Genomic DNA, 24,022 nt, shown 5'->3' with positions numbered 1-24,022 from the left:
GTTTTCACAGACCAATTGATTACGCTAGCTTTAGCAGCCACAATTACTTGCAGCAAGGCCATTACAAAATGTGCTTTTCTAAAGATGCTTGTGGTCTTACTCAATAGGCTTAGTTAGAAAACAGAAGTTCACATTAAAGTACAAACCAAATAAGCTATAACTTTCACAGCAAAAAACAACGAATTTTGTTGAAGTCTATAAATCAAATAGAAATAAGAGTGAATTAAATATGTATTTTATTATAGAATAGACCAATATGGTTAGTCTCTATTTATACTTGGGGCTCTAACAACAATACATTAATTTGACAAATCACCGAATATAAACCATCATCTTATCTACATTCATTGTGTCAAATGAATCAAGTGTTCAATAAGTTACTCACCCCACAATCACAATACACTCCCACATATTCTCACAAAGACTGCTATGGAGCGCTGTCAGAGGTGCATTATATCGTAATGCATCCTATTTTAAGCTGTAGTATTTAATGTGCAAAGAATTACTTTGCAATTAAAGCGAAGGTACACAATAACAGTGACAGTGACAGACGGGCTCAACTAGGCAAGTAAGATTTGACACAAGTAGACTGCTGCTGCAAGATTGTTTTCCTATTACAAGCGCAATTGAACAAAGACGTATGTAATTGACGTCACACTTAAATACCGCCCACCTTCTTCTGGTAGACTGTTCTGTGGCAGAACACCAAGATGTTAAATATAGACTGCAATTTAAGAGCAACATTATGGTAATGCACCTCAATTTGGATAATAAACCTCTCAGTGGCCAATCTGTCTCGGATTAAAATCTTAGGACAGTCACACCAGACTACGAAAGGTGCTACGATGCTGCACTTATGGAACACTGGGATCCAAAGGTCAATAAAATGCTCTATTAGACATATTTAGAGTTAACTACCAAACCACCAAGAAGCAGCTTTGTTTTAAAAACAAAAAAAAGCAGCAACATCAACAGATACAGATGTGAATGGACATCATACTGACAACAAGCATTTGGATCATGAACTAGGGTACTACATTTATTTTCTGTGAGTTATTTTAACAAGCAGAAACAAACGAGTGGAGTCTAGCTAGTGCTATATGTTACCTCAATTTCTTTTCATTTGGGAAGGAAGGTAGACATATGGCGATCATAGGCATTCACTAGTCCATGGGTGTGTGATACACGTGTAGGACTGCCAGATCCGTGTCAGATTTTTGTGAGAACCAAAAAGTAAAGCCTTCCGTTCACATTTATTGCACTCAAGTGTATTCTATGAAAATTATTTTTAATGTCTGGCCCTCCAGGAACCCCTACACTAGTTCACTAAGTTCTAGATCAAGATTGCCTCTATCCAAATGCAGACATCACAGTTTTTGGGGGTTGCTGCAAAAGTGTGAACCTAGGAGCATACAGGTTTTAAAAATGTATTGGATTTAGAACAGCATAATGAGCTATGGTCAAAGAAAGCAAGATTAACAATAAAGTTAACATCCTGCAGGACACACTTCTCTGAACCTATTCTTCCGGTCTTTGTTTTCACTACATCTGCGTGACAAATAAAGGCAGGTTAACAAGTGTAGAAACGCTAGAGTTGCTTCGGATTATTGGTGTGGGTTACTAGGTAGAATGCTGCTTAAATTCTTGCAATGTAACAGCTTGACTTTGAATTTCTGCCTCATCATGCAACTTCACGGATGTGTTCCCAGTCAGAGTGCTGCCCTTACTAGTTTGTACATTATTCAGGCACAACACAAAGCACAGTCCAACTGAGTCTATAATTGCAGTATTTGTTAGTGCCTATTCGAGATTCTTTCAGCAACAATGTCCGGATTAAAATGTAATTATCTACTTAAAACATTTTAAAAACACACCTCATTGTGCACAATTATGTCAATGATTATGGACAAGTCCAGGTCACAGGGGATAGTCCATCTGCAGTGCTCATTCCAGTAACCACCTTTTCAGAGAGTCTATTGGATCACGTGCTCTAAACGTCCTTAGAAATACTAAAGGCCAGATCATTGCAAAATGATAGTTACCAAAACAAAGAACAAAAAAATAGGATGCAGAGAAAAAGAAATGCAAAGAAAAATAAAACATTAGTTTAAATATCCAAGGCTCTTTGGGACCCTACTAACCTAATCTGTGTTTTAGTGGAAGAGATCAATCAGACCAGAAAGAAAAGTAGTAGTGACAAATAGTCTATCATGTTAAGTGTAATAGGCAAAAATGCTGTCCATTACAAAAAGAAAAATGAAAATAAGCCTTTGGTTAATTAGTCAAACAATATATTGTCAGGGTTGAACAAGACAGCTGTAGTCTACAAAGTAAAGCCAACAATGGAATTGTCCATTGATTACCCACTGGAAATTGCACATCTTAGTGTCTATTGAATACTTTCTTTTAAGTGGGTAAAACACTGGTAAGGCTTTGCTGGCAATAGGGTTCTTCAATAGGATTTATCACAAACTAAGTACAGTCCACGTTCTGAATCATCTGGTGTTCACTTTTCTTCTTGGCTCTGCTTCGCATCTTCAAGAACAGAGCGTAGTCCTAGTTTCTTTAGTTCTTCCACCAGGTCTCCGTTCTGATGCATCTGGAGAAGTATGTCACAACCACCGACAAATTCACCATTCATATATACTTGAGGGATGGTGGGCCAATTAGAATAGTCTTTAATTCCTGCAGGAAAAGGAAACACCAGTTAGGTAATATAACTTTAAATTCTAACATGCAACAAATATATTTTGCCTTCACTGATTCAATGTTAGTAGTCAAAGACAGGGGTTAACTTATTTTAAAATTATAGATTTAAACTCATGTACAAAAAGGTCTCTAGATTTCTCCACAGAGGCTGGATCCAGGACTTTACATAAAGACTAAAAATAAAATGTTATTTGCATGGCCACGAAGTATTAAGTCAACAAACTCACTCCAGCAATTAACATTTGGGAGAACAAAAACAATTCTACACATGAACATGTATTTGTTAATAAAACTGAATTCCAAAACATTTAGCTGACAAGTAGTGAAATTTTAACCACCAGTTAAAACAAATCGCTTCATCAACTAAATAAAGACGTTGCTAAAGGAAGATTACTACTGTAGCATTATGAATAAAACCTGCGGTTCTGAACAAGTTTCGGAGCCCATATAAAAGGTTTCATTCCGGAATCTAGCACCAAAGTGGAAGTGGTCAAAAAGAGGGAAATGACGAGGATATACCAACTGTTGGCTCAATCCATTCCATATTTTACACACAGATTAACTTGCAATTCACTACCAAGCCTCAAAGGGAAACAAGTGATAAGAACGGAAGATGTTACAGTACTTGGCTTTACCACTCTTTGTAAAAGTCTTTGTTGTTCTATGGTGCACATTTCCTAATAGCTAGTTCACTACACTCATGGAAAACGCAGAATTCATATCAATATCTAGACTACCATGGTGTGTAGGTAACCCAGCAAGACATATTCAGATCTCCTCAGTGCTACTAACCACCAAGACCACACTTACGGAGCCTTCACCTCTATTAACCCAACATGAAAGATCACCAGATTACCTTGCAGCTATACTGCAAAGGGACCAGTGGTATTACATCTCACCATTCATTTAGTTACCTAAAACTTCATCCGGTAGAATGCCCTCTCACATTATAAAAAATTGCCTGGACAATGTTATCAATGTCTCGAAAGAAGTCTTCTTGGAAACAACAAAAGCAGCTGAATGCCTACTGTGCAATAAACATACGTTTAAGACCAGTTTAGTACCATCTACTAATTGCTCAACACGTATTCAACCTCTTTGTGGGTGAAATCACCTTAATTTGATGCTTTCTTAAGTTTCATACTTAACCATATGAAGTGCTTAATTAGTGGAATTCCGGCTACTTAATTTTGAACTTGCGTTCAGTGCTGATGATGCAAGAGTGACGCTGCTACCAGAGTCCATAAAACAGCATACCCGCAATTATGCAATTCAATCATAGCTAGGGTTTTATAATTTAAAAATGTGACTTCCTTGACTACGTGCAAAGGAAGCCCTGTTCACAGGAGTGAATTTAGTTCTACAACTTCACCTATGTCCCATTAAGAATAGATTTTTACTAACTTTAAAACTCGTCATTTTAGTATGAGGAAGTAAACCCTCTTCACAATCTTCTTTTTAGCAGGAGAGGCGTCCTGATTAAAATAAACCTTTTGCTTGCAGGTGAAAATGTACAAAGTCCAAAACTTCACAACTCGAGGATGCAAAAATGCTAAGGTAACATTAATGTTGCAGGTAAAACTGGAAGAAAGGAATCAGACTTAACAGTGAACTAGTAAGATATATGTATGTTGTCAAGGGGTGATCAACCTTGTGGTAGAGCATGCAGCTTAAGTTAATCTAAATTTGCATCACTTGATGCAGGTCCAGTGGTGTATTTAGGTTTTCAATGTAGTATTCAGTTATTTTCCCTTGCTAACCCCAGCAGTGGGTTGCTAACTCTGAAACATCTTGTAAATCCTGGAGAGGAGGAGGCAGGTATGAATGGAGGAAGTGGAAAAGAAAGGACATCTGCCAGGATGGACTGCTTTTTAGTTATTATTCCTTATCTGAGTAGGTGTGGTTATGATTGATAAAGGACAAGACCGAGATCAGGTACTGCAATTAGGGACATAACAGGGCCCATTGGGCAGAGAGTTCGATGACGCAGATCTCTTAATTAGTGAGTTGTTTATCAATATTTTGGCAATGGGTGGTCAGTTACGCTAGTTGAATACTAGTATTTATTATTCAGTGACTTGACCATAAGCAGTCTGAACCACTGTGGGTGTTCTTTCAGTGGCACATTGCTTTTTTCAATAGGCAACAAAAATAATTGCTACGGCAAAGCCAATAAGCCTGGCTTTAATTTGCTACCGCATGCCAATATAGGTATCCCGAAGGCTATTTACATGAATTACATGCACAAAGTTGTTTACAGAAGAAAGCAAGAATCGCTGATGTTGCAAATAGAGGAAACAAGTAGCTTTCTGCCAAAATGCATATAGGAGCTTACTAGCTGAATGCGACCGTGTGATGGTTAGGTGGATTTTTCAGTTGTTAAATAGAATTTTGCGCCCAGCAGCAAACACCATGATGCGAGAGATAAATACTTCTGTGAACAGAGCTTAAGTCCACTCTATGTACAGTTTAAACAACGAATACAAATATTTCCAGATAGGTGTGCTGTTAAGCGGGACTTAAACAGGTAAAATGACACTAGGGCGGGGGAATCACCGAGGACGCCAGAGGAAGTTTGCAGGAAAAGGCAATCTAGATAAATTGCCTAAAATGATCACGTCATAGAAGATCTAAGTTACGTGGCTGACATCATGCCAAGCCCAAAACCCGCCACAGGGAAAAAAAGAGTGGTTTTCACACACAAAATGGATCCTAAAATTCATGTCGGTATTTTAAATTAAAAAAACAATACTTGCTTTCATTTTATAGAGAAAAGGTTTATATGGAAAAAAAATGGGCAACATTTGGAGCCACAAACAATTAAAGCTGAAAATAGAAGTTTGAAATTTAACGAAGAACTAAAATTACGTCAGCAATTATGCTTACGTTGAAAAAGAACTGTCTGTAAACTGCTGTGCGTTCTGCAATTACTATCAAAATAACCATTTTCTTCCCGCCTTGCAGTAGTTTTCTCCGATGCACATGAAATCGCGCTATCAGCTTTAAAGGAGGAACATCCGTGCAAAACTTATCTCCTCTGCACAGACCAAGCCCTTCCTGGAAAAACTACGTTGCCAGTATGCTGAACAAAACCTTCTGATGTCAAAAACAAGGACGAGTGTACTCGCCAACCCAGAAGTCAATTACAGGCTGTTCGTTCCTTTTTACATATGTTATTTACACAGAAAAAATGCTGGAGAAATGAAACCGATATTGACACAGCAGATCCCTTTTATCATGATGAATGTGACAAAGTTACAATAGTTTCATACCGACACAGTTGGTGTGTTTTTATTTAGTAACGAAAGTTTTGACTATGAGAATAGTGTTACCAATGTTAACTAAGATACAGTCTTACCAGTGCCGAGCGAAACAGAACTGGGCTCTAGCTCTCACACACACAACACACACACACACACAAACAAACAAACAAGCATTGACATAGCCAATAAGTCTCGCCTTTGGGACCTTATAAGTGTTTAGCCATGCAATAGTTGATGATGTTGCACCAAAGATATTGTGCTGGATAACTAAACACTTATAAGGTCCCAAAGGCGAGACCTATTGGCTATGCCAATGCTTGTTCTGGGGATCACATGATTCAAGGTTGAGGTTCTTCACCTGGATGCTGATCTTAGCTAAGCATCTACCAAAAAGATATAATCACCTTCCACTGAAGACAGTATGACTTCCATTGTGAAAACCTGGTTGGACCAATCTTTTTTGTGAATTCCTTCTGTGTTCTTCAGAAGTGGGAGAAGTGGAGTACTGAACCTCTTTCCCAAACAGGAGATTTGTTAAGTGAGAAAAATATTGGTGAGGCTGCTGGTGCTCGGAAAACCATTACCAGTGTGCTCAGGCTGAGACCACGATACCAAGAGTACGAATGTGGGGGCGTCTTTGTCTGTGGAAGATTCTGGAAACTTTCATAGGAGGATGAAAAGGCATACAGATGGCACTGCCATCAGCGGTCTATGAAGGCATCATATTGGTATACAGATTCCTGTCCATGCCAATGTGGAGAGAAGGCCATGTATGGGTGATGGCACGACATGTAATTGACTGTTTTTTTGCTGTGTTTTTTCTACCCAAAGTAGACCATGATACGCCAAGAGTGAGAAATTCTCAGTAACTGGCAAAAGGAACAATCAGAAAGCAGGAATTCTATGGACTTAAACTTGTACCTCAAGGCAAACAGCTGGGGCAGACCCAAAATGATCCCCCCAGCTATTGGACACTACAGTCCAGGTGCAGAGAAGCAAATGGAAAAGCCATAATTCACAAACACTAAAAAAAATAATAATAATAAAGCGTCAGAAAATACGGCACCCAGATGTAAACCCCGTGAAGTACATAGGAAAAATAAACTTTCAACACATTCACACGTGTGCCAACATCTGCCTTTATTTTTAGTAGTCGTTAAAAAGGCCCTCTTCTCTTTTGGGTTGCATGCCCAACTACACTAATATCATAAGAAAAGAAACAAACTCTGAAAGCACAGAGAGAAATTCAAGTGCACTCTGACACAGATTTTGCCGGATCTGGCCAAGTGCGGGGATCTGCGTACGGTTAAGGTTGTGGAAGGCCAGGCCCCAAAGGCACAATCACAATCCCGGAAACTGATTCAAACCAGACTCAAAGCCTGATGCAGGGCCTCTGCACACAACTTATTCTTGTGCTCACCTTGTGTTATAATAAAGGCTTTCCGTATGCCATTTTTGTTGAATTTTACATATAGAACAAATGGAAGCCTTCTGCTAACCAACTACACGCTGTCAGTCATGACTTAAAGGCCAATCCGTGCACATAGCGGAATCATTATAAAACAAGCGAGCAGCCAGGCAGTAATGTGTTCGAATAGCGGCAGCATGCATTGTAAAGACGCCGAACGAGCTACGGAAATGCGGAGTTCAAAGAACGGCGACCAAAGATTGGCTACAAGAAAAACTAAAACCGCAGTACGCAGTGGAACGCAGCGAGGCAATAAGTCCAAGGAAATAAATAATGAGCCAAAAAAAAACAAAAACACAGAAGCACAAAGCGTTTTCCTTGCGGGATCGAGCAGGGGCACCATCTGTTTGAAAGTTCATTACAAACAGATGTCGCTAAAGCTCGCTCCCGCAAGGGAATTGCCAAACATGCACGCGTTGCCATTGAAAGCAATGCAAAACGTGCACGTTTTTGGGCGAGAAAAGTGAATCGATTCCAAGAGGTCTCCTCCTATACAGCACATGTGCGTTGCGTAGGCGAGATCTAAAGGCCTGTTTGGACTTAGGATGAAAGATCCTAATAAAAATGCATGCCAACAACAAAGCAAACAATAGCCCGCACAGATCATTAAAAAAAGATTTAATTCACAACTCTGAAATGCTGCTTAAAACACTATTAACTCGTGCACAATGAACAAGGCCAAGAGTAGTTTTTCCAAAACACACACGTTTTAAATGTGAATAAAGCGCAGAGTCGAAAAACCACCCCTTTCAGAGCAGAGTTAACAGGAAATAATGTAACCAGTTATCTTTTTTATTTACACGAGAAAGTACATTCATAATATATATATATATATATATATATATATATATATATCTCATAGGGATAAAGAAGGAAAAAACCAAGACTGGAATACGGGAGAAACTAGTTAAAAAATCAGTACAAATAATTAGTTTATCCAGGCAGGTAAAAGCAACAAGTTGTAAAGCAATAAAGAGCAATGAAAAACAAGCATTTACATTCATAGTACAAATAAGATCCTAAAACGAAGATACCCCAAATTTTATCCAATTTCATTGATGATCGCACTCCTCTTATTTTGGCGAATGCGGACTCCATAAGTTTTTAACCAAGGACCACCATTCCATGATATGAGGTGGTTTCGGAGATATCCATGCTCGGGCAATGGTTAGTCTAGCACACAATAGTAAGATAGTTATTAAGTCTTTCTGTGGGCTATTCAACGTCTGTACATCTAATAATACCCTCGATGCAGTAAGGGGAGAAGGTCTAACATGTTTTTGAGTCAAAACATTATCAACTCCTAACCAAAACTCAGCCAGTGCTGGGCATGAAAACAACATATGTTCTAGATCGGCAGCTATTAAATCACATTTGGGGCATTTAGACCGGTCACTGATTGGGCTGTTTAGGGACCACTTTGATATTCTTTCTGTTGTGTAGTACAAAGAGCATGTTTTATATTGTTGTAGCCTTAAACTAGAGGACTGTACTAAATTATTGATACTACAAAAAGACGCAGAGATCTTATTAGCAGTTATATTAATACCCAATCTTGTACTCCATTTCTCAGCCAGTTTCACACAATCATCATCGTGGCTTATAAGAATTAAGGCATTCACAGCCCTCACTGATTGATGATTTAGACTGGACTGAGTAGAAGCAGTTCTAGATATCTGAATCTGAGGTTCCCCTCAGATTCAGCTTCCGTATAAAAAAGTCACGGATTTGAAGGTGCTTAAACCGCATAGCTTCAGTCAGGTTATATAAAACTTAACGTGTTTCAAAGTCCATAAAGCCACCATTACCGTACAGGTCCCCTAGAGTTTTTATTCCGAGACTAGCCCATGTATAACCCGCTCCATCATGAAAAATTCCAGGAAGTCCCAGGTTGTCCCACAAAAAGGAGTTTAGAGTCGAAAAAGGAAGTTTTACATATAGTAAGAATCATAAACCAATTTTAGCATTCTCTCTTGCAGTCTTAAACTTTACCCTTTTGAAATAATTGGGGTCATTCACTCTCGCTAAGAACACATTAGAGTCTGCTCCCAGCATAAATTGATGAAAGTAATATTGGTTATTTGGGTTAAATAAATTACAGAGGCGACCAAGAAAAGCTTCCAAAAAATATCTAAGCCAGCCTTTGTTGAATGGAAGCTTAAGTAGAGCAATTGAATGACGTGCTTTTTTTATACCCCCCAATAAAACTGCTCAGAATCCCGTCTAGCCTTTTGAAAAAGAAATTATTAACACGTAATGGACCTAAATAAATACATTTAGGTAATACCTTCCTTTTAATTAGATTAATCCGGCCTATAATACTAAGCGGGACCTTGTGCCATTTTTTTTTAGTGTGACAGACACTTCCTTTATTAGAGCCTCATAATTAAGTGTGATTATTTCGCTTGCTTTAGATGAGATTTTGACACCCAGATATGTAGCTGCTTTGCATATCCCTTGTACCGAAGCCTGAGGTTTAGAATTCATTATTATCTGTGTTTTGTTTGTGTTTAATTTATATCCGGAGACTGCCCCAAACCAATTGGCGTCCTCAATTATCCCATGTATAGCTTCTGCAACATCTGTTGAATATATCACAATATCCAATATCATCAGCGTAAGCTGTCATTTTTAAAAAGAGTTCAAGCCAAAATCAAAAGGAACTATTCAGGATTGGGTCTGTAAAGCGTGAAGAAAAGGTTCCATAGAGAGTGCGAACAGCAAGGGTGACAGAGGGCACCCTTGCCGAGTACCCCGAGATATTATGAAATTAGAGGACATCATACCAGCATAGCTGATTTTTGCAGTTGGGTGATCATAAAGGGCCTGTAACCACCTTAAGTATTGGCCTTTAAAGCCAAAAGTTGTCATTACTGCCCAGAGATAATCCTACCTCAGAGATGTGGAATTCCTATAGCCCGACGCCCAGGACATATTGTTTGGGGTCAAGGGCAACAAGTTTTAATGTGCATTTTCTCATTGGGACAAGTAGGCCCAACCCCCTGGAGCACAAACCCTTTGGCTGCCAGTTTGCAGTAGCACATTAAGGGCCAGGGAAGGGCACAGCCTGAAGTAAAGTTATTATTTGTGTGCCTATGTTAATGCTGTTCAAACTTGTTTTTATGGTTCATAAATTGAAAGCCTTTATTATTAGGGTGAGCGCTCTAAGTAAATGTAAGTTCTGACTGCACTGCTGACAGTGGTTACAGTATAAAAATGTGTACTCATGGTTTCAAAGTTTAGCAAATGAGGCCATGCATAATGCTCCCAGAATGCTCTCCGATTAGATGCAAATATTTGCAGAAGCTTGAGAGCAAGATTAAGGACTCTTTGTTTTTAATATAAAATGTTCCCAAAAAAATGAAAGTAGGAAAAAAATACATTTTGCTAAACTACTGTGAAATTTCAGGTACTGTTTCTTTGCAGCATCATTTAGTAAAATGTGTTGATGCATGCTAGTATTTCGCAAAAATATTCATATTGGAAAATTAGTGAAACCAGTTTCAATAAGATTATGAGAAACAAAAATAAACTAACATTGGCAAAGCCAGTAGGTCTGAAATTAGTGTCAGCTTTTTAATATTGCCAATTCGTGACTTGTTTTGGCATGGTTTTTGTAAAGCCTTCTTGATGTGAGCTGCCGGGCCCTCACCATTATAACAAACATTGGCAAAAGCAAAAAAAATTGGTCTAAAAAAGGACACACTGCCACATTAGTTACTGCCACTGAACAAAACTACTTTGTGTGCCAATATACTCCGTGTGAAAGAGCTTAATGCCGTCAGTCACAGTGAAGCCAGCCGATAGAGAGAGGGAGAGAGAATTTTAATAGACACAAAAGGTTGTGGTTAACGCCAGACCAAATTAGGGGCCCTATTATTAAAGAAAGTCTCAAAGTGCACCTTTGGTATATGTCCTTGCATTAAGTGCAGCTATATGGCTTTCGTGAATTTACAAGAAGTTATAGAAGTAGGGCAAGAAATGTACTCCTGGAAAATATTTGTGAACTACAGTTTATCATGAGCAAATATGCATGTGTAGATTTGCTGATTCGAAAACCCGAGTGTTTGCAAGGTCATTTTCCCATCAACCACTTTTTTCCCAACTCTGGAAGAAGGTTTACGTCTGCCATTGTCGGGAGTACATTTCCAACATTTCTCAGTATTGGAAAAGATTAGAGAGGATTTGTTGAAAACCCTTAAAACATGCAAGTTAGTAGATTTGCACAGACTTAAAGGGCATTCCAACCCTGGAACTATTGCTTACCACTACCTTTAGTCCCAGTATGTAGATCTGCAGAAACGTGGAAACATAAAGGGATTATCAGCATTCAAGAACCACTATGGTATGAGCACTGGCATAATCAGAGAGGCTATACAAGCTCTTATATCATGAGATTGCTGCCATAATTTGTCGCCGAACCACATGGCACCAAAGGGACAAGTGGATTTTGTTAAAGGACAAGTAGATTAATGAAGCAACTTGCCACATGGACACCCCACTCGGTCAAAAGCTTTTTCAGCGTCCAACAGTACCATACCAAGTGGGGCAGAAGTAGTCTCTGCTACATCAAATGCTGTTATAGCCATGTTTGCAAGGGCTGTTGTGTCTCTGCCCATGACAAATCCATGCTGTTGTGGGTTTACCAGTTTCAGAATAAATGGAGCAAGTTGTGTGGCTAAAACTTTTGAATCCATGTTGATGAGTGAGATGGGTCTATGTGACCCACACTCGTCAGCAAAAAAACGATCTTTGCGATATTCCAAGAGTTAGGGGCCTTTCCGCCTTCATCAATTGAATTGATTACAGAAGAGGGGGAGTAGTTCATCAGTGCAAACTTTGTATAATTCTAGTGGTAATGTATCCTCCCCAGTGGCCTTACCCGATGGCAGGGCAGCAATTGAGAGTCTGATCTCTGCCATAGTAATATTCTCTGTCAGTTGATCCAATCCTTCTATTTCTCTATTCTTCGTTATATTAGCATCCAAATACATTTGTATGTCATTTATGGTAGCATGATTTTCTGGAGTATACAGGGTTCTGTAATTATTAACAAATTACTCCAGTATCTGTACAGGCTGGGTATAAGCCTTGTTATTAGGTCCCTTTATTGTCTTAATACATTTTTTGGCATTATCGTCAGCAACTTTATATGCCAGAATTTTCCCAATTTTGGCCCCGCTCTCATATTGAGACAGTTGATATTTATGCAATTTAGCACTACTTTTTCCTCTAAACGTAGTTTTCACGGCGGACTTAAGATTCACTAACTTGTAGCCCAGTTCAGTAGTATTTTGGGAGCCACGACAAAGCCTCTGCCAGTTGATTTTCCAATGACAATATGTCGATAACCATCATTTTGATCGCTTTCCTACGCTCTGAATTCTGTCTCCAGACAAACTGTTGCGTGAACCCCCTTATACTGGCCTTACAGGCATCCTAAACTACAATGGCTAGGGTAGAATTAAGATTTATTTTAATGAACTCTATGAGGTTGCTCTTGAGTTGTAAGATAAACTCTGTATCTGATAATAAATACCTAGGAAACGAGAATAGCCTAGGGCCCTGTATTCTTTGTGAAATATTGAAAACAAGAAGATTTGAGTTCTGGTCGGATGTGACCCTTAGGCATATCTCCATGGTGCTAGTTTCTAAAATCCTATCTGAGACCCAAGCCATATCTATGCGTGAGCATAGCTTATGTGGCGCAGAATAATAAGTATACCCTGCTACATTAAGATATATTGTTCGCCAGGCGTCCTTTATATTATGTGTACGCCCTACTTCTATAATAGAAGCTCGTGACCTGCGCATCCGTTGAAAAGCTCCCCGTCTAGTAGTGTCTACATCATAGTTCATTATACAATTAAAATCTCCCATGATTATACGCTCTCATTCTCATAGTTCAATATTTAACCGGTCGAAAGTAGAAGGATCATCAATATTTGGTCCATATATAACACAAAATACATAGACAATTTTCCAAGACTAGTTGAGCGATAGACAAAATAGAATCCACTACGAAGTTTGAAGTGATCCCTACTGTGGTGTGGAGCACTTAGTGTTTTTAAAATACCCCTCACACACCAACAGGCCCCTTGGTGTCATGCTTCATCATTGGGGTCTTCGCACCCCTCTACGGGATGCGGCGTGCTGCAACCAACGATTACGCGGGAGCACTAAATAAGACTATGTGTGGTGTGTGTAGGGTAACGATTGTTCGTGAGTGGTGAGGTTTGAAAAAGTGATAGGTGATAGTTAAAAAAAACCTGGCTTGTGGGGTAAAAAAAACTATTTATCATGCTCCCGGGCTGGTATTGTTAAAATGGTGCAGTGTGTGGTTTTTCGTGTATAATTATGTACATTAACCTCGTGTGTGCGTCTACATGAACATGTTTCGGAGTCTAAAACTCCTTCAGGACAGGGTAGCACAAATCCCCACCTTACTTGCATATGTATAAACGTGTATAATACAAAAAAGTGAACTATAGGATCTATGTACCTAATTCACAGTGTGAAGTTGCTCGTTATCTTTTCGCCCAATAGGCGTTTATTATGAAAGACCTAGGAAAGAAAATAACACAATGTGAACTCTATTTACAAGGGTATTTTGAAATTATTCCAGGCGAGGTGACCCTAGAAAAAAGTGATGGGTAGCCGATATCTAGACAATTATGTCATTCTATAAGTGATCGTGCACCCTGTAAAAAAAATGACAAGGACAGGACAAACACACATAAAACAAAAAACATACGCTTCTATATTGTCTTTGTTCCATGAATTCCTGTGTTTTAAGGAAAAAACAAGTGGTGTGATATCTTATTTTGTTTCTTACTCTGTATTAGTGGTTTATTTACTTCATGAGCCTCATAGCGTATTGGGGGTCAATCGTGCCAATTTGCAACCTGTAGGTGAGAAGGAGGCTTGCTTAGAGTTCCTACTCATAAATTCCCTCAGTTACCTTCATCGTTTTTTGCTGTTCGGTTACTCACAATTACTCAGGCTGGGTAAGTCTCCTTCCCCTCGACGCGACTGAAAGTGGAGTTCTGTGCGGACTGCATCTATTTATACCCCTTCTGTCCCTCGTAATTGGTAAGTTAATTGAGTAATGAGGGGCGGAAGTGTGCCCAAACAAGGGCAAACCGGCAGAAATACATTCTGGTCATGATTCTGTACCTGCGCGATTCGAGGCGTCTTCCTTTTTACAAAGTACGCATGCGCGGAGTTGGTCCGTTTACCGCGCATGCGTGACTGCACCCGATTCGGCTTCAATGGGAAACGCTTGCTCGGAGGAGATACACAACACTCCTCGGAGCAAGCGTTTCCCATTGAAGCCGAATGTATTTCTGCCGGTTTGCCCAGGGCTTTCCTGAAAATGCTGGCTCCGCCCCCTGTGATGCGACTGATGACCCTAGCCCTGCCAGTGAATGGAGTGAGGAGCTGAGCACATCCAGGGTGCTCTCAGACCAGCTGCAACTGGTTCTGCCCCCACCCTGCCCCAAGACAAAGGGTTTCATGGTATAAAAAGGGGCAGTGTCCCCTTAGAAAAGGTTCTTTTTCCTGACTTTGCTGAGGGGGGCTGCTGCTGCTGGGCACCAGGAGGAACCGCCACTTGGGACCCCCTTCTTGCTTGCAGGGCCCAGTGAGCTGGCCCCTGGGCCCAGCCTTGCCACCCCCTGCCCTGCTGCATACTTAGAAGGACTTTGGCTGGACTGGTGCACCGCTAGCGCTTGGGAGCGCTTATCACCTTCTTTGTGCTTCTAGCGCGGGAGAGCGCTTCCTTTTCCTCTAAAGCGCCTGGGAGCGCTGGGATGGCCATCTAGCGCTGGGAGCGCTTTATTTTGCTAAGGTCGGTGAACACCCGGCATTGCCCCGCATCCGCCTCACCTTTGACCTCCCCGAGGCCGGAGCCGCACCGCTGAACGCCGCCACAACTGGGAAGCGGCCAGCAAGGGATGACCCGTACGCTAAATGCGTACAAACCTGCACCGTACCACCGTACGCTAGAAGCATACGATATCGCACTGTGGCAGTACGCCTCGCACCAGCACCCAAGTGTACACAGGAGTACGCTCCGTACGCTAGAAGCGTACCAAGAGCGCACCAGGCCATTCGCAGCGTACGCTCGAGGCGTACTAAGGCCCATAGTGAAACTTTGGTTGAGGAGCCACTCCCGCCACAGGAAACCGGTGAGTGGGGCCCCGGGAGCATTCCTTCTTTGAGCCTAGGAGGCTCACACGTCACGGGAGGTAGGGAGAAAGAGAGGGGGTGTCGGGGCACATTGCCAGTGCCTGCCCCCCCCCTCCATTGCTGCATTTTGAGCCCGGAGAGGCTCGGGCCGCATTCTTTGTTTTCGAGCCTAAGAGAGGCTCAAGCCGCACCTTTCTGGCAGAGAGCCCAGAAGGGCTCAGGGGGCAAAGTGCGTGGCAGAGCCCCGAGAGGCTCAGGAAGAAGCGGTGCATTTGCGAGTCCCCAGAGGAGGGGGGGGTGGGGGGGGAAGGGGGGATTTTATCAAGGTGGCATATTTGTTAAAGAGCCAGAGAGGCTCCAGAGGCATTACTATGTTTTTGAGCCCCGAGAGGTTTAAGGTCGCATTATATCTTTAGAGCCCGCGAGGCTCTGAGGTGCATTTGGAGGTGGTAGAGCGGACCCGGCAGGCAGCGGGCCGCTCCCCCCCCCCCCCCCCCCCACACCAGGCACCATTCTTTAGAGCCCACGAGAGGCTCCAAAGCGCCACAGTTGTTTGCAGAGAGCCCAGAGAGGCTCAAGGGGGCCCAGTCATTTGTGCAGAGCCTGCGAGGCTCCAATGGTGGCCCCAGTGTTGTCTTCACAGCTGCTCAGCACTTAGAGGGCAGCTGCTACTGTCAAGAAGTGTACCTGAATTCCTATGATTCCGTGGAGGCAGATGACTGGATGGGACGAAGCTTCTAGTAGAATATTTCCCAACTCCCCTAAACCCCTGGACCCAGAGAACTCTAAGTCCAGGAATGAGGGGGAAAGAAGAAGTGGATGAAAAAAACAAGAGACTGCCACACAGGTGTCTTCTTCAACTAGTCTTTAGCTGAGTAACACCTAGAACATTTAACAGATGATTAATACAGTTCCCTTTGACTAGGCTGAACATTAAATCATTACTACCAGTCTCTAACCATACCTTTCTCAGTGTGGAATTGAGCCTCTCTATTGGGGTCAGATTAAGAAGGGTTTTATAATTTGGTTCCACAGAGGTTGGCTCAAGGCTGAGCTGTTCCTGCGTAGTAGTAATAAGGCAGACTTGAAGTCTTAAGGTTGGTATCTAGCAGTATTTAACATAAGCATATATTGAAAATACCCCCACATACATGCTGCAGAATGTCTCTTGTATATACACTTTAGCGACTTGACCTGGATTCTCCGGAAAACTTGACTGAACAGCAGGAGACTTGCAGACAGCTAATTATGATACAGAACAGTTCTATAGTCTTTCACAGGAGCTGGTTTCAAGGCTGCTGAACACTTGAATATCCGAGATTGGAAAGAAGAATTCTTACCCGCTAAAAAAGCTCTCAAACGGGTACTGAAAATTGCGCCAACAAACCTCTGGCTCGGCTACCTTGTAGACTGCAATACTGGAAACATGAAGCGGGGCTTCCACAAACTGGACCCAGAAATACCTCGAGAATGGCTCTCAAGGACCAAACTGAACTCGAAGCTAATTCCTGAACAGTTCTCAAAGAAATGATAGACAAAATCCTCCTTGAGCGTTGAAACTGAAGCGCTCACAGGAAGCTCGTCGTATCACCAGAAAATGTCAGTTGAAGTGCGCCGCGTGTAGAACGCGAGTGCACGAAATGGTGGACAGCAAACCAGACTAGAGCGCGAACTATACACAATGAATGGCACAATCAGGAAGTAATCTGGAATCCCTAATATGACCAGGATTGAGCCACTCTCTGTCTCCAACTCCATAAGGAGAGTGGGGTTAAAGGAGATCTGTGATATTTATTAAACTGACAGAGTTTGCTGGTCATCTCCTGTAGGGAGTTTTGCATTTTACTATTATCCTCCCTCAGCTGCAGGAAGTGTTGCTGAACATCCTGTCGGTGATCAGTTAGGGTCTGTAGTATCAAATTGAGGGGGGATGGGGGGGGGGGGGGGGGGAAAGAGTGACCTCTGAATCTTCTGGAGCTATTGCAGAGGATACGTTAGTTATATTAGTTACAGGCGAGGTTGTAGGAGAGGTGGCCATGAGTTAGCTCAGAGCATAAGAGATAGTCGCTCTCCCCTGAAGCAGCCACTACGGCAGATCCTGATACAGTTACTGATGTAGTGTTACTACGCTCAGACAGAGATTGGGTCTCGTCTGATAGAATTGATTTTGAGCCTGCATGGACTACAGGTTCTATAGGTGCTATAGACAGGGAGGATGGAGATATAGTACTGCTATCGGATAGGGAGCAATCTTTCAGATTGTCGACCTCTGTTGGGCTAGTACCTGATAAACGCATTGCCATGCTCTTAACCCAGCCCCCCCCCCCCCTTGCCTGAATCCATTTTCGGAGGGGACTTTTATCAATAATAGGTTTCCCTCATGAGACAGAGGTTACGGTGGAAGTGTTAACGATGTTAGAATTCTTCCCTTTCTTTAATTTATTTTTGGCTTTAGTCTTCCCCCTTCTGCAGCCCAAGAGTTTAGCTGCATCTACGGGGGAGCCGAATGAGTCTTAAACGTCTTCAGCACATTCCTCATAATAGTCGTTGAAGCTTTCCTCGCCCCCTTCTCCAGTGACAGCGATCAACTCCGCTACGCCTGGGGGTGCCTTTTCAGCTACTGACTCTACCGCCAGCTTGTTCACCTCTAAATCGGGAGGAGAAACTATAGGATGGTGTCCTAAGCGTGGTACTTTAGAGGTCTCTGCCCAATCTGCCCCCTGAGAGAGCTCAGGCACCAATTTGTGTCAGTCTTATCTGACGTCTCTACACATTCAATAGTTCCAGAGCAGCTAATATTCACTATCCCGGGGTTCTCTAAATCCTTCTGCCCACTCAAGTTAACATCATGATCCATAATTATTTTATCTGCCACAGGCTGCTTCATAGTGCCAGGCGCATCAAGTGACATACTTAAAGGAGAGTTAGAATTAGAGCAGCTACCAATAGGCTTAGTCAAGTTGGCAACATTGTTGCAAGTTTCGGTCGGGATGATAGCTGGAGTAGTAGGTGCCCTCAGACAGTTACTAAGGTTACTACAGTTCTTGTTAGCCTCAACATTTTTTCCAACATTCAACATCCTCCCATTAACAGCTGAAGGGAAATCTGAAGGGGGGTCTGAAACAACAAATTGCGGGGCACGTATCAGCTGCTTACCCAGTTGTTGGGCTGCTTTCTCAGATGAAGATGATGACGGTTCGATTGCAGCCGCAACGACCATTGAAGCCGTAATGTCCGCTCTCTCATTAACAGAAGCTGGTTCGGTGACGATATTTCACCGGCGCATGTCACCCTAGGGACATTCTTAGGTGCCATACCAGCACAAGTCACTGTCTTGTAGTTGACGAGTCGGGAAACAGCAGCTTGCCCGCAAGAGCCCCCGGAGCTTCCGGAGCAGACCGCAGCGCTAGACCCGACCAACCAAGACCCGACCCACCAAGCAGCTGCGGGATCGGAAATCGGGCTGTCAGCAACAGCCACCCTAGCTAGCCGTCCTCGGGAGAAACGCCACATCCGCTACAGCAGTACAAGGTGAACGGTTTCTTCTTGTATTCTTCGTTTCTCTTCGCTCTCTTTCTTTCCCTTTTTCCCTCCTTTCATTCTTTAATCTTTAAGCTGTAACTGCAATTTTACAGTATCATACTCTTAATTTTCTCGTAGGAACAGGGGACCTCCGACCAAGCAGCTTTTCTGTGGCGTCTTCAGCCCATCTTATAATGTAACCAGTTGTCATCTTCAGTATCAATTCAACTTTGGAATTGGGCCTTTTTACTGCCATTACAACATTGCTTTCACACATTCTTTAAAAGTGTGCCAATCTAAGTTGGAACTTCAAAGCAACATGATAATACTTCCTTTAGGAGAAATAGTAACTTTTTTTGTGAGGAGTGAAGGAGAGGGAAACCCACATTTCCACCTCATGGATATGCTTAGGATTACATTTTGAGACTATAGAATTGTATCGGTTAGACCGGTCAGCCTGAGGGTGGTCTTACCCTAAGCATTTTTCCTCCACGTTTTGCTGAATCTATTGTTGGTCTTAAGACTCTGAGCACTTTACCACTGCTTATCAGTGTAAAGTGCATTCGTTTCTTCCCTAAACAGGAGTGCTATTGGTGTATACCCGACTGACAAATTTCATTTACTTGCAAGTCCCTTGTAAGATGGTACACTATTTACCCAGGGCCTGTGAATTTAATGCTACTTGTGGGTCTGTAGCACAGATTGTACCACCCGCAGAAGTAGCCATTTAAACCTATCCCAGGCCTGCCACTGCAGTGCTTGTGTGTGCAGATCACCGTCACCTCGACATGATATTTAAAACGGCTTGACAAGCCTTAAACTCTTCTTTTCTTACATACAAGTAACCGCTACGGGATGCCCTAGGTTGCCATAAGGGCACGGTACTATGCAAGGAAAAGGTAAGACATGTACTTTATGTTTTGCATGTCATGATAGTGACAAACAGCTAATTTCGTTTTTCACTGTCATGGGCCTTCTCCTCTCATAGGTTTGCATTGGGCATTCCTTGATACACTATTAAGCTGTGTTTCATATATTTGGAATGATTTTGATAAATTCCACTTACTGGTGAAGTTGAATTTAACATCATTATTTTAGAATTGCCACTTTTAAAACGTGGACATCTCTCTGCACCTACTGCTCTGTGTGCCTCACAGCCTCTCTTCAATACACATCCGGGGTGTATGACACCTACGCTTTGTGCATTCCCTCTAGACAGCCACAACACTGGAAGGATAGGTGTGTCTGAGTACCCATCTACATACAGCTTCATTCTGATGGCCCTGCCTGAGCAGGAAGGAAGGGAGGGGCTAACATTTCACTTGAATAGGTAGTGTCCTGTCACTACACAAAGCACTGATTTACCCCCATAGATAGCCTGGGAGATATGACTGGGTTTAAAGGGGAACCCCTGCACTTCAGAGAGCTGCTTTGAAGTCACCCCCCACATCAAAGGCACTTTTGGGTACAAGTACTGGGTCTCTGCCCCCCCCCCTTAAAACCAGACACGTCTAGATCTTGAACTGAATCCCTGTCAGAAGGACTGCTGTGCTGCTTAACTGACTGATCATTGGACTGCAGACTTGGAAGGCCTGCTTTTCTCTTGCGCTGTCCTGCTGCTCTCCGATTCTGCTGAAAGAGAGCTGGACTCTGCTTTACACTCCACGTGATCTCCAGGGGCTTGTTGGCTTGCCTCCTATTGCTTGAGACTCCGGGAAATCAAAGTCTCTACTCCTGCTCCTGTGCCTGGCTCAATAAAAGTGGTCCATATACTTGCTACACAGATTCAGACAAATCTCCTGTCTGGGTGTAACAGAACTGGTGCATCGACCCGGTTGCAGGAGTAAAATCTGTATATTGCTTGATGCCTCCTGACTTTGGTTTCCATCTTCAGAACTGATGCATCACCGTCACTGCATGGAGAAGATAGATGCATCTCGCTGTCTGCGACCAAGAAAAAAACTTTGTTCACTGGGCCCTGCTTGGGTCCTGTAGCTGGCCTGCGCTTCCACAAGGTCTGCCCAAACGTTGATTTTGTCCCGATCCAGCGGAACCTAAGGAAACCTTTTCAGCACTACTTGCTTCCAAGTGCGTTACTGCATTTATTCTTTTAAAAATTCAATATCTCAACATCTATAGATTGGATTTTTGTTGTTTTGGTCTGGTTTTGTTTATAATATAATAACCTACTTTTATGAACCAGTGTGGAGTCTCTTTTGTGGTGTATTCATTGTGTTACTGTGTGTGTTGCACAAACACTTTACACATTGGCATAGAGCAGTCAGGATTATCTAAAGAGGTAAACTAAAAGAGGGTGAGCACAGGGTTATGTTTTAGTGTATATCTAGTTTACCCTGAATAAGATTGTGGCTTCTGCTTGAACTGGGTGCACACCTTTGCCAGCAAGAAACCCGATTTTTAACAGTATCAATTAGGCTCCTGTGTAAGCGTGGTGCATGTCGCCACTAAGATCCTGCCACTTGACAAGGGACTGCCAATTACAAATTGTGCTAGATTCAGCATTTCAAGTAGTGGGAATTCCACCAAGTTCCTGTCATTTCAGATAATAGGAAAGCGGCTAGGAAGTGGCCATTGAAAAGGTCTTCTGAATAGGGGTGGGAGGAAGGTTTCATTCCACCTGCGGATTTGGCACAATTTGGCAATTGTACATTACACTTGTAAGGTAGAGTTCCTGCCAATCGCTGGATTTTTTCCCCCGCGAGGCTCCAGAAATGTGAGCAAGGTTTGGTGTCCACAAATGCCATATTCTTATGTGGATGTTCTGTCAGAAGGCTGCTTCACAATTAGATCTGCTGCTGCTCAAGTAGATTTTCTACTCAAGCAGCAGCCAAAGCAACTCTAATGGCCGGACAGACTTGGGCACCGCATGGTGCTGGTCGCACCACTGGCGCTAAATTGGAGCACAATATGCATCATTTTTGGCTGTCGGCGGAACTCCATGAAATGGCGCCAAGTTTTTATGTAACTGCAGAATTCCGTGGAATGAAACTCCGCAGGTTCCGCCCACCCCTACTTCTGAACAGAAGTAGCCTGTTAGCCTACCATACTTTATTCCAGATTTTAGGAAATGTCAGGGTTTCCTACTGACCCAGTCTCCCACCAAGTGGAAAGCAATCAGGATAAGTAATTCAATCCACGCAGACACAGGTACAGTCTGCCACACACCCTGCAGCAGGTCAGTACTGTACAGAGGACTTGCAGTAACCCCCTCCCCCTTTGGCCCTTCCCAGAGAAGGAAATTTTAGTGATAAACACAGGTTCCATGGTGATGAAGGTGGACCTGAATTCATGTGCACCAGTGCAGTGATCCACCAGAAAAGTGACAAGAGCATACCAGTGCATGGAACACCTGTGTGCCCCCATTCCTCAACCATTCTAAGAGAAGGACTAATTACAATTACTTGAACACAACTTAATCTGGGAATTACATGAGTGGGATACACACCTCATTTGTCCCTATTACCTCAAGGTTTTTCAGAAATGTAATACTTGGTCACACATCATATTTTCTGGGCATCCCTCTCACCGTCCAGATATCATAGACACGGTTTTAATGAGAAATATAAAACGAAATCTTCTGAATTCTTGACAAACTGATAGAGAGGCCTGGCAAGCTCCTCAACGTGAGGTACCTGCTGCAAAAGTGAGCTCACGTTATGGGCAGGTGGATTTTGTCACAAGTGATCGAACACAAAGTGCCTCTGAAGCAGCATAGCTAAACCCTTGGACGATGAAGTGGCTAATCTCAAGAAAGATTACAAGTTATATGAACCTGGAAATGTATGGAGTTCGGACAGTTCTCCGGGGCCTATGGAACTAAACTGCAACTGGGAAGTGCAGGCAGCAAGTATGGTCTACTGTTCGTTGGACCACAGGAATCGGATGCTAATGCGAGCTCAGTGAATTGCCAAGTTCCTCATTTTTAGGCTTTTACTTTCTTAGCTAGGTAAAACTTTAAGGGTGGTGTTGGCTAGAACACTAGATAGAGCTAGTAGCAGAGGTAAACACAATATAAATTGTATTGTCCAGAGAATATTATTTCTTGTAGCAAAGAGTGGAGACTTCTCCTTAAATTGAATTGTGTATTAATAATGCTATATAATCTTACATTTATTGGGCCAAATTTAAAAATAGAACAAGGCACATGAAACACTCAAGACTCCACACATTAATGTTGGGGCAGCAGCTTTATGTATGTGTCGCAGCTTAAGTGTATGGTCTGGCTTGCGTAGCAGGGCAGCCCATTCAGTTTAATGTTCGGTCACCGAGTTGTTGTCCAAGAAGACAATAGTAGTTACAACGGTGTGTTTTTCAGGCAGAATATCCTTCAGCAAGCACAGACACACAAGTTGATCCGCGCCACAATAAAGGTTGAACCATCAGGCAAGAATCACCATGGATTAGAAGCAGCAGACACCACATGGGAGAGAAAGCAAGTAAAGACCTGTGCTCCTTTAGCGTAACACAAGGGAGAAAAGCCAGTCACAGAGGAGCGGAGAAGAGAAGTACCTTAGGAAGCACACGTTTTCATCAGAGTACCATCCCAAAGGTTTTAGGGTTCTTACTCGGTAACCTGGCAGCTGGGTTGCCCAATTATCCTACCTTGAGGAGAATGTAATGTTTGGGAAAGCTCTGCTCAATCACGATCTAGAGGGTTAGTCTCCATCTTGGTTAGCTTCAAAAAGGCAGATATTTTTCTCAGTAGCAAGTGAAGCACCAGATCCTACAATACTGGCTTTAAATAAAGGGGTTTTCATCAGACAAAGCATACCAAGCCTTTCTACTTCAGGTCTCAATAAGAACCGGTCTTCGCCTTCGGAGAAAGACAACTAAGAACCATGCCATCCAT

At 42.4% G+C, this 24,022-nt stretch overlaps 1 protein-coding gene across 1 annotated transcript in view; it reads right to left on the bottom strand.

The window, feature by feature from the left end:
* Window positions 1-219: 219 nt before the first annotated feature.
* LOC147665030 (glutaredoxin-related protein 5, mitochondrial-like) overlaps window positions 220-24,022 on the bottom strand; it is a 58,375-nt gene continuing 34,572 nt past the window's right edge. The window contains exon 2 of the mRNA XM_086949804.1: window positions 220-2,685. Within this exon, the coding sequence (XP_086805930.1) occupies window positions 2,507-2,685 (179 nt within the window). The 3' untranslated portion in view covers window positions 220-2,506. The remainder of the gene's footprint in view (window positions 2,686-24,022) is intronic.

Source organism: Lissotriton vulgaris, unplaced genomic scaffold, assembly GCF_964263255.1.
Source record: "Lissotriton vulgaris unplaced genomic scaffold, aLisVul1.2 SCAFFOLD_1537, whole genome shotgun sequence".
In the NCBI taxonomy this organism is placed as follows: Eukaryota; Metazoa; Chordata; class Amphibia; order Caudata; family Salamandridae; genus Lissotriton; species Lissotriton vulgaris.
This window is presented reverse-complemented; position numbering and strand designations above follow the sequence as displayed.